Below are 12147 nucleotides of genomic sequence, written 5' to 3' on the forward strand. Positions count from 1 at the left end.
GAAGAGACTTTCGGGGGGAAGGGGGTTCTGATATACATCATATTGCTTCCCTTAGCGGACACATTTCATTCCTGAAATCTTTTTGCTCTAAATCACTGTATTCAGATACCGTAATATTTTGTCTCTCAAATTCAAGCTGTGCCATTTCCATACTCCTGTATGAATGCTCGAGTACTTACGACAGTTGTTAGTCTGCCTGTTTCCAAGATCATCGAAACCACATTTTAGAAATTTCATGCTTGGTCGCCAGGTTGAGACACCTGGCTACATAATAAACAAAGTCTCAAACCACCACCTGGAGGTAACACGAGCCGGCAGTGTCACAACACGTCAAGGGATCTTTACAGTGGGTGAATGAAACAACACTTGAGGAGGGAAGGTGTGTAATTCATGAAATGCCTGACAAAATGTAACATATTGAGACTAGGCAAACAATACCGCTACATACAATGAACAGTTGCAGTAGGCTCGAGTGTCGTAGATAAACATTCAGCGTTGGCATGTAGCTGAACCGTTCATAATATAACACTGAACAGTTCAGCATCTGGGTAGTGATATAGAAGGTGGTGGTGACTGTGGAGGTAGTGGTGGAGACGATAGGGGGTGGCAGTCGAGGTGAAACTGAGGGAAACAGAAGTAAAGGCGTTAAATTCAAGCTGTGGTAATTTTGGAGCAGATAGTGGAAGTAAAGGTGAAATTGGTGGTAGTAAAGTACTTGTGGTGGAAGCGGTAGAAGTGATGTCTGTTGACGATGACGGAGGAACACTGCGCAGCCAGACACAACCATAACGTCAGGGGATCAGCTCCGGGATCAGGAGTATCCCATCCGGCTACAGTACAAATGCTGCGGACTGACCACCTGTCTGAGATGATCAGCTGGGAGTGAAATTAACTGATGGAGCCACTGTCACCTGTATAACGACCAACCCAGTCGGCAAGGAAGGTTCCTGTTTTAAGAAATGGGAGAGACCACCGGCGCCCAATAGATGTCACGGTCGGGTTGATCTTATTCCCAAATGAAATTATCATGGATTTGTTATTGACACTCGCTTGCAGAAGTTTCTGTAACTAAGGCTGCCCATAACTTTACTTGATAAAAGCAATACTATTCAAGCTGGGCAGGTGGGCTGAGGTCCTCCTGCCCCCTACTCGGTAATAACTGAGGGATCCGCTATATAAGCAACGTATGTTGATGGCAGGCGGCCGGACGTGTGCAGGCTTGGGTGAACGCTGCCGCTGCACGAGGGATGTTGTGACCGGTACTAGTGTGAGACTAGAAAGGTCTGTGTCTTGGTGCTAGTGTTGGCAGAGGACTGTGCGATGATCATAGTAGGTGAAAATTTGACAAGGACATTGTTAAAAAAAAAAAAAAAAAAAAAAAAAATTAATGTCCAAGTTGCGACAGTGAAAGGTGGTGGTGGTGCTGTTGTGGTACAGGAGTGCTCGTGCTCTAAGGCTTTTGGTACTGCCGTGTTGAAGTGCTTGTGTTACTGGTATGGTATGTTTGTGTGGATATTGGTACTTATGGTTTTGTACTGCCACGTGGAAATCAATACTGAGTGGTGTTGGTGTGATCGTGTGGATGTAGGAAGTGCCAAAGTAAATGTAAAAAACTGTAATGCTGGAAATTATGGCAAAGTTACGTGTTGGGTGAGGAGGAGCAGTGGTTGGATGGTGTGCAAGATGAAACAGTACCAAGATGAATCAGGTTTTCAAGTGAGTTACAATAAAGGACACAGCCAGGCAAGGACAGTAGTGCTTAGAACAGAACGATGAGACGGAAAAGGAAATGAATGGTACAGTTATAGGGGAATTGGACAGTATTAAGTGGGACAGACGTGCCAGGGAATGGATATTCATGGGAAAAAGAAAATCAGTTGACTGAAAAGGGACACTGGTGCTAGGAATGGACCGATAATAAGACGAGGAAATCAATGAAAGGACTGGTGATGGAAGAAAGAATTGGTGCTACGAAAGAACGGTCGCGGATTGGAAAGGAGTGTGATACTACAGGAAAAGGTAAGATATGCAACAGGAACTAAGGAGGTGACTGCATAGCAGGCACACGGGAGGGCTCAACAAAGCCCTCCACAATACAAGTAGACCTCGGAAGATCTTTCTCAAGCGGAAGCAGCAGCATCCACACAGTGTGATGACTTGCACGGAGAGCAAGAATAAACTATAAATATGAAAATATTTATTTCATTCCACTCGTCTAGCTTCTCATACAATCAGTGATAAAATAAAGAGCATCTCTTTATGGCGGTGTATAAAGATAATGTATCTGACGAGCTGAGCGACCAAATAAACCTCAGGTTTAATTTCCATAAGGCTCATTAATTTAATAACTTGTATTAACTGGGGAATAAGCCTTAAGTTTGCTTTTTGAGTGCCAAAGTTTTGCCTACAGTTCTTATACATTCTGAACAGCTAAATACGTGTTGAAGACAGCAGGTGCAGCTCAGACGTAAAATCAGTGATTCGAAAAAAAATTACAGTTTTATAAAGACTACGGCTACGATGCCTTTCAGTCGTATTCTAGAATTTGCCTCACCCAAGTTACACCAGATGAAGTATATGACACCTATAAAAATACTTTACAAATTCATTGATCAATAACTCTCTTTACATCTATTTACACACAAATAAATCAAGAAGAGAGATACTTAAAGACCTGAAAATGCAAAATGCAAATAATTTATCAGATACCGAGTGATCAGTCTTCGTTCATATACCGTTAAATGAGTCATATTCTCGAACACGACACTTTGATTTTCTTCTATAATACAGGCGATAAAGCCCAACAAGGCTACCCGTTGTGTAGCATCTTATTGCTTAACATTAGCGGTAACAACAGTGTCTGTGTTGGGAGAGAGAAGAAATGAATAGGCTGACTTCCCAAGTGTGAAACGAGCAACGTCTGGCTAGGGGACGAGGAGTGAAACCCCCACCAAGGTGTCGGCTTGATATGTACTGCATGTCGTTTGTTTGTTTTAAGTCTACCTGGTGCAACAGATCTTCAACCTGCCGTGTCTCTAGGGTTGATGTGGTTCTCTCTCCCAGGTACAAGTTTCCTCACATGCTTACATAATGTACACGATATGAGATGCTGCAGCTTTAACAACAGCCTAGTCCATATATAACATAATTCCAGTATAGTTATAATATATATTTATATGTATATATATACAATGAAGGCAACTCACGACTCTTGCTCATGGTAAAAGGAAATTATGGGGTAATTTTCTGTATCATTCAATATAAAAATTATTAGTTTTCCTTCAAAATTACCTTTTATAGGGAGTCAGAGTTACTTAATTTGTCTGCCTGACCAAGGTCGTAACTAACATCTAACAGCTGTTGACACCTGGTTACTGTGACATCACCGGAGGAAACCTTGGCAGAGATGGGAACATCAAGACTGCTCATGACAGAGACGCTGCAGTTTGACCCTCAGGTAAATTTCAATTGATTCGTCCCTCCTGCATTGCTTTTCTCACTGGATTAGGTGAAAATGGTCACATTTCCCATCAAAGTTGTTGCATTTTGACAGGTTGATAATGATATCTAGCCTCTAAAGTGATGTCTCAGTATCCAGGAATTTCTACAATTTTTCCTATGAAGCCTGTACAGTAACTATTGCTAGTGAATTCCTATCTAAACTTTCATCCAAAGTGAAAATAGAGTGATCTAAGGTTGTTGTAGTGAAAAAAAAAAAAGTTCATATGCAGGATTCTTCCCGTTAAATAACAGCTTCATTGTTGTAATGATTGACGGAGGATCTTGGCAGCTGGGAGGAAGTATACTAATAAACCAAACCTAACCTAATCATGGTTTATAACCTAAGTTTAAGACTATTCTAGATTAAAGTGGGTTAGGCTATGGGAAGGTTTATTTCATATGATTATGTACGTAAAGAAACCTACCCCTATACCTGCCAAGACCTTACCGTTATTTGTCAGATATTTACATATTATCAGGACGTTAGTCATGGCTGGGTAAGAAAAGGGTGCAGAGAAGGGAGACGCAAGGCGGGAGAGTAGACGGTGTGAGGTATGAAAGCAAGCGCTCCCACAAGGAAAGGCGGTTGGGGCGAGTTGGCTCCAGTTTTGGATTTTCCACTTATCTAATACTTCAGGAAACGAGGTTGTGTCTTATGGTAAGTTGAATATAATCATGGTACAGTACAAAGGCTTGCAAAGTGAGATCACAGACTTGCTCTACGTCACTCAGCTCTCATGACGATGCTCCGTGCACTAACGTAGTTAATACGTCTTATGATATCCTTAAAGGCGTCCTTAGTACCCCGGGATATTCATCGATGTCCTGGGAGGTGTTCTGTTGTCTTCGAGGATGTCAGTGTGTCTGGGAAATGTCCTGGGAATGTCATTCTGTTTGGGAGGTATATGGTGGCCAAGGAAGCGTGTCTGACTTAAGATATATTGTGCTGCTCTGTGAATTTATCGACAACGATGAAGTTCTTGGATGCCCAAGATTCATCACAGTGTTATGAAGTCCTGTCCTACGTTAAGTATTTTTGCCTTGGTATCATTTCGATGCCCTGAGAAGTGATTAAATGCCCTATATGATGTCGCTGTTCCTAGGTTTCTGGAAAGCCCTGGAAGGTACCCTTGTGTCGTAGTACCCTTAGGAGTCTTAGTGTTATGGAAGGAACGGTACCTGGCAAATACACACATGCACCGCGACATGTTACTGGACTTCAGCCCTGACCAATAACTACCAAGACGCACTGGAGCATCGACGGTGAGTGTTCATAAACAATTTGCTATTGACAAGACGTTTTTCGTTGATGCTGTACTTAGCCTACATAATAATGTTTGGCATATTTTCAAGTAAAGTCACGACTGTTTAAGTGAAAATTCGTTCAAACAACAGGGATCGTATTAGAAAACAACACTACAGAGCCCGTGCGGTATTCAAGACTTGTGGGACCACTGAGCGAGCGACAAAGTCTTAAGGTCGCACAGATGAGCGTTCAGGTGAACAAAATCTCATTTACTTTGTCCATTTTGTCTACGTAACAACAGCGTTTTGCATGAATGATGCAAAATCTACTTCACACGGTACCTGAAAATTATTTAATCTGGGGCAACTGATATTCAGAACTTTACCAATCAAAACGCAAAGTCAAATTTTTTTTTCTAAGGAGCTGCAGTACTCGAAATTTCATTTAGAGCTCATTATAGGGCCTTACGAATATGTGAATTATTTACCAAACACTGCCACAGTGAAACCAGGAACAGTGACTGTGGAGGGTGCAAGTGGTGGGGAAAAATGAAGGCATGGCTTTCATGAGTAAAAACAGCAAAACAATTTTCTCAATATGCAGTTAAAAGTACATTCACCATGTGCTGCTCTACACTGCTGAAGTACACTTGTTATTTTCAAATAAGTGCCAATGCTGATACACCGTCACCGTTCACTTTAAATGTACAATGACGACGGGCTGTATTTGTACAGCCACAGTACACTGCCGCAGTGCAAAGCCGTGGTTGCAGTGCAGCCATGGTTCACTATCATACTGCCAAGGTTAAGACACTGTCATGGTATACTGTCACAGAATCGCCAGTTTATACCAGTGTCACAGAACACTGTCATTACAATGTCGTATTGTGGTACACTACTACACTGTACAGGTACAACACATGGGGATAGAACACTGTCACACCCAGCTGTTAAAACCCATCAGGACAATACTATACACGTATCGTCATAGCCAACTGGAGCCCCGAGCTGAATTTGCCAAAGTTTAAACCTAGAAAGAAAAAAAAAATCACCGGTAGACACAACCGTTAACCTTCTTACTTGGCTAAAATGAGAAAAAAGAACCTTTCTTACTTCTTAAATTAATGTTTCAGATAAACTAGGTTTACCAATCTGCTTTGAAAAAAGTCAACACACATAATCATTGAGGATATTAATGAAGTTGAAGGATGTGAGTTGCAATGCTTTACAATAATGTTTGCTTGGGAGCAGGAGAAAGAACAAAAACAAAACATTAATATTATAACAATATTACTTCCTTAATACCTTTACGAACTAAATTTAATGCAAACTAGTTAGTGCTGCTCTAGAGAATTTGTGTCATTTTTCTAAACCAGCCATATCGAGTGCCTCTTAGCTTGCCTTTCGTGGCAACATTCTTCAACCACGGGGAACTAAATAAAGCAATAGATTTCTTAAAGTACCCAGGACTTATATGACCTTCCTAATATCTCTTAAAATCTGTAAAAATATGCTTGAAAATTACATCATCTGTATATAAGCTCATTGTTTATCCTATTAGTCAGGTAACGAGGAGAAAACAGGGATGGATAATGGGTCACTTGGATAATAGGGACATCTCTCTCATCCAGGTGTTTAGACTTTACCTAAAGGTAAAGGATGAAGAGAAAGACATATCAAAATCACGTTCAGAGACAAAGACTGTAGAAGAAGGAAACATGAGATGCTGAAAGATGGAGGGGGAACATGTTAGTGTATCAGTGATGGAAGGTGTTACTGAATGGAGGGACGCGAGTCGTGTGCAACAGGGAATATTCGGAGAGAGATGGGTGGAGGAGAGCCTTGGCCCCGAGGAGAACCAGGATGGTGGGTGTGTGGGAGGGAAGGAAGTTGAGAATAGCAGGGGCTGCACTGTGGGATCGTCAGTGAGGCGGGACAACACACACGGAGGACAGGAAGGGAAACTATCAAAATACATCATAAAGAAATTATTGCCTATGTTAATGGTTAGTATGCAAGCCTTTAAAATCATAGGTTTGGTCAAAGGTTCTTGTTGTGGTTTTGTGGGCAGGAGTGGAGGAAGGCTGGTTGAGACGAGGGGTGACACATAAGGAAGGTAGGATGATACAAGTGGCTGAAGTAGACCTCGACGTCAACGTTGAGGAAAAGGCGGCCGCTGAGGAAGGCATTGTTCTGGGAAGGCATTATCCAAGAGACGGCGATTCGAGTTCGAAGCTGAAAGACAAAATATTTCATGAAAACACAGTATGAATACTTAGTAATAATATATATCATACTTGTTCGCAGTTTTCCTCGCTAGCGAGGCAGCGCCAGGAACAGATTAAGAAATAGTCTCATTCGCTCACATCCACTCTAACGTGTGATGCACCGATACTACAGCTTCCTATCCACACCTGGGCTCCACAAACCTTTCCGTGAGTTCCCCTGGCTGCTTGATATGCCCTGGTCCATTCCAGTGACAGCACGTCGTCCCTTCTATACTTCTTCCCTCCAATTCACTCAAACCCGTGCACAATTACACCCTCCTGCATATTCAGGCCAAGAACACTCAAAACCTTTTCCACTTGATCTCCCCATCCCCAATTCGGTCTTCCCCTACTCCTTGTCCCAATCCCAAATCCCGACATTCAGCTGTCTCAGATATACTCTTACTACCACACCTCTCTCTTATCCTAGAATTTCTTACTCGATCAGCCTTTCTTCCGCCACTCATTCTCCTCAAACATTTAACTGCCAACACGTTTACCCTCTGCCCTACTGTCTCACCTAAAGGCAATGCCTCACACGTAAACAGCAATGTTAGGACTACTATGCCACCAAGCATGCCCATCTCTGCCTTCACCGACAACGACCACTCTTCTCACACACTCGTCAATGCATTTAGGAGCATAGCCTTGTCACCCATCTTATGTGTCGCTTTAGCTCCCATGGTTCTATTCGCTGCCTGTCCACTCACAAGTATCTGTAACACCCTACTTCATATTCTCTCCACTTAGACTCCAATTAACCACTCTATTTCCACCGCTAAACCTAATAACCTTGCATTCATTCAATTTATTCCTAAATTTCAAGGAACCCTTAACACACTCCAAACTTAAATAACTGTCTCTGCAGTTTCTCATTCGAGTACTCCAAACTCACACACCAGGTTTCTGCAGTTTCTCACTCCAATCTGCCACCAGACCCGTGTCATAAGCAAATAACAACAAATGACTTGCCTACTCTTTCGCACTACCACCCTGCTCCTGTCTCCAAGACCTCTGCATTCACCTCCCTCACCACCAATTCATAAGCAAACTAAACAGCCAGGGTGACACCACACTCCCTTGCCGCAGACACACCTTCACCTGTACTTACACTCCCCTTGTTCTGCTCGCTCACACATCTTACTGTCTTCATGAAAACTCTTCACTTTTTCTAGCAGCTTTCCTTCCACACTATGTATTCGTAACACCTGCCGCACAGTTATCTCTATCAACCATATCATGCACATTCTCCAGATCCATAAACGCTCTCTACGTACTTCCCACACACATTCTTCAAAGCATCCATCTGATGCTCATGTCCTCCATTATTCCTGAAACCACTTTGTTCCTCCCTAGACTGATGCTCTGTATATGCTACCATTCTCTCAATCACCACACTCCCATGAAACTTACCAGGTACATTACAAAATGTTTATATCTCTGTAATGATATACACCCCAGCCTAAGCCAGGCACCCAGAACATCGGAGGATGAACAGCTAAAGTTGACTGGCTTCGAATAGGCCTAGGATATTCAAAATTAAAAGCGAGACGCCTGATACTGAGAAGAACTTTGAACCCTCTCTTGACTGCCATTGAAAGCAACATCATAAGTACAAAAAAGAAAGAATAAACACTCCATATCCTCTTGAGTATGAAGGCTAGGAAACTACGTGAATGAGACCGATCATGGGAGGATGTAAGATTTTATCATGGACGCTTACTGAAGAAATGTATCTATCACTTGGTCTGGGATAAGAAAGACAAAGTTCGAACATAGCAGTTCTCTTGGGTTCCAGATTTTGGTGCAACTGGCTGAATAAAACGGGATCCAATTCCCCCCCCCCCCCTTTGGATATCAGGTTGAATCTTTACAGAGAACTGTCTCACATACTGCCACCGTGGGAAGTGAAGGGCTAAAAATGAATAGAAATAGATGTGATGTCTGCAGTATATACGATCCTGCGTAGGGACACGAGATGAATTAAGCGACACAGTCGCTGATCTTGAATGGTAAGTTGCCCAAAAACACTTGAACTGATGCTTTGAAAAGTGTACAGAAAAGCATTCTTGGATGAGCAAGGCTGCTGAAAGTCCCAGTACTGAGAGGCTTTTCATTTACTCAATAAACAAACTTCTGAACCATCTATTACACGACGCAACGAGATGAAAATGAGACGGATATAAGTTTAAACCTGGGAAAGCGATCATCCGACTATAGATGCAAAAGTTGATTGCGATAAGGTCTAACCAGTCCTATGGATCTCTTTACGGAGGCAAAGTTTCAGGGTTTACTTCTATGATAATTGGAGAAGTTTGACCTGACAGAAGTGAGAGAGAGGACATGTGATATTCAAGATGGCCATCCCATCACAAGGAACTGATCCGCAGTAGAGGCAGTGATAAAGTCTGACCAAAGTAGCAACAAATCGAAAAAGAACTTCAAGACTGAATAAAGTCATCTGCTATGACCTCTTCCTGCAGGAGTGAACCTTGTCTCGTGCTTCAGCATATGTCCCTTGACTCCCATAACTGACTTGGGGTTCAACACGTGACCTTCGACGCCGGGTTCTACGCTCGAACACCGACTCAAGATTTTACACCTGATCAGTGACTCAGGAATCTACACATGAGCTTCGACTCAGGGTTCTACTCTCGATCATATATACTCAGGATCTACACATGACCCCAAGACTTAGGGTTCTAAACCTAACCAGTGACTCAAGGATCTACACCTACCCCATGACTACACTTATCCTATGACGCAGGTTCTATACCTAACCTATGACTTAGGGTGCTACACTTGACCCATGACTTAGGTTCTATACATAAAGCAAGGCTCAGGGCTCTACACGCCCTATGGCTCTGGGTTCTACACCTAAACCAAGACCTACACATACCTCACGACTTAGGGATCTGCACCTAACCCATGACTCTGGGTTCTACACAACTATTAACTGGGGTTCTAAACATAACCGATGGCTCGGATCTACACATAACTAATAATTGGGGTTCTAAACATAAACTATGACTCATGGGTCTACACATAACCAATAACTGGGGTTTTAAACAGCCCATGACTTAAGTTCTACACATAACCTATAACTCAGGTTCTATACACAACCTATGACTAAGGGTTCTACACATTATCCATGACTCACGTTTCTACACCTAACCCATGACTCACGTTTCTACACCTACCCCATGACTCACGTTTCTACACCTAACCCATGACTCACGTTTCTACACCTAACCCATGGCTCACGTTTCTAAACCTAACCCATGACTCACGTTTCTAAACCTAACCCACGACTCACGTTTCTACACCTAACCCACGACTCAGGTTTCTACACCTAACCCATGACTCAGGTTTCTACACCTAACCCATGACTCACGTTTCTACACCTAACCCATGACTCAGGTTTCTACACCTAACCCATGACTCAGGTTTCTACACCTAACCCATGACTCAGGTTTCTACACCTAACCCATGACTCACGTTTCTACACCTAACCCATGACTCACGTTTCTAAACCTAACCCATGACTCACGTTTCTACACCTAACCCATGACTCAGGTTTCTACACCTAACCCATGACTCACGTTTCTACACCTAACCCATGACTCAAGTTTCTACACCTAACCCATGACTCAGGTTTCTACACCTAACCCATGACCCACGTTTCTAAACCTAACCCACGACTCACGTTTCTACACCTAACCCATGACTCAGGTTTCTACACCTAACCCACGACTCACGTTTCTACACCTAACCCATGACTCAAGATTCTACGCGTAACCCATTACTCAGGGTTCTACACTTAACCCATGACTCAAGTCTGTGGACGAACGGTGACTCACCTTCTAAGTTTTCAGATGATGGATCCGAAGTCGCTGGAGTGGCCTGGCTTGCTTTTCCTTTGCTAGTTCCGTTTCCCTTTCTTCTCCGTAATCGTTACGATCATTTCCCCCGTTGCGACGTAGTCGACTACTACAGTAGGTTCATAATGGTTATGGTAGGTCCATACTGCATGACGCAGCCCAGCTATAACATGTGCAACACTGACACATGAGAGACTTTTCTGCTCTTTCTCTATCTTATCTTTTTATTGATTTTATTTATTATTATTATTATTATTTTTTTTTTTTGAAATAGGGCACCCACTGCTGTAAGGGTAAATTCCCAGTGCAAAACACGGACCACAGCTTTCAAAGTGCAGTGAAGACCACAGTTATGTGCAAAAGAGCTAAACAGTAACAACAACAACAACAACAACAACAACTAATGCTCAGGAATGAATGTCACAGTCTTCGGCAAGACCCCCCCCCCTCTCTCTGGGGGAGGGGGGTGGGGCAGCTCCCCCCCTCCAGCCCTCCGCCCACGCCCCTCCTCGGCTGGACCACGGGAGATGCTCCTGTCGCCTCCCAGTTTTTTTTTTCTCTCTCTCTCTCTCTTTTCAATTCAGTATGCAATATATATAATATATATCTCTCAAGAATATGGTCCTTCTGATGAGATTTTTTTTTCTTTTTTTTTTTTCCGTGTAGATCTTTCCATGTCTCAATGGAAGAAGTCCACAGTGTGGTGTGGTCCTCTCACTTTAACAAGTCACTGACTTAACGAGAAACAAAAGTGCAGATAGCCAGTAGCGCGGCCCACTGGTGTGTGTGTGTGTGTGTTTGTATGTGATGTTCAATGTGGGGGTGTGTGTTGCGCATGCGCGCGCACACGGCTCAGGCCTCCTGCAGGTACTTGAGGGGACAGACGCCCTGCTCGTTGTCACCGTTGCGGATCATGACCATCCCATCCAGCTCCTCGCCGATCTGGATCACGATCTGTTGGTGGGAGAGAACACGTCACTCTAACGCCAGCAGGGCAGGGTAACCTGGTCACATACACTGCAATGATTCATCCCAAAAATTATAAAAAAGATTCCTTATCTACAGATAAAACTGGTACATAAATGTTCCTTAGCTAAAGATAAAACTGGTACATAAATGTTCATTATCTAAAGGTAAAACTGGTACACAAATGATCAAAGTCTGAGACGAAAAAATGACATCAAAACTGCAAACTATTTCTTATGAGAACTTTGATGATCTACAAGATCCATGATAGTACAGTACACCCGGGA

The 12147-nt window shown here is 42.9% G+C and overlaps 1 protein-coding gene across 1 annotated transcript in view; it reads right to left on the reverse strand.

Moving 5' to 3' along the window:
* Positions 1-366: 366 nt before the first annotated feature.
* The window catches only part of Stacl (SH3 and cysteine-rich domain-containing protein), an 898939-nt gene continuing 887158 nt past the window's right edge, over positions 367-12147 (reverse strand). Inside the window, exons 21-22 of the mRNA XM_071674332.1 lie at positions 10874-11848; positions 367-6981 (exon numbers count right to left, since the gene is read on the reverse strand). Of these exons, the coding sequence (XP_071530433.1) occupies positions 11747-11848 (102 nt within the window). The 3' untranslated portion in view covers positions 367-6981; positions 10874-11746. The remainder of the gene's footprint in view (positions 6982-10873; positions 11849-12147) is intronic.

This window comes from Panulirus ornatus, chromosome 1, assembly GCF_036320965.1.
Source record: "Panulirus ornatus isolate Po-2019 chromosome 1, ASM3632096v1, whole genome shotgun sequence".
In the NCBI taxonomy this organism is placed as follows: domain Eukaryota; kingdom Metazoa; phylum Arthropoda; class Malacostraca; order Decapoda; family Palinuridae; genus Panulirus; species Panulirus ornatus.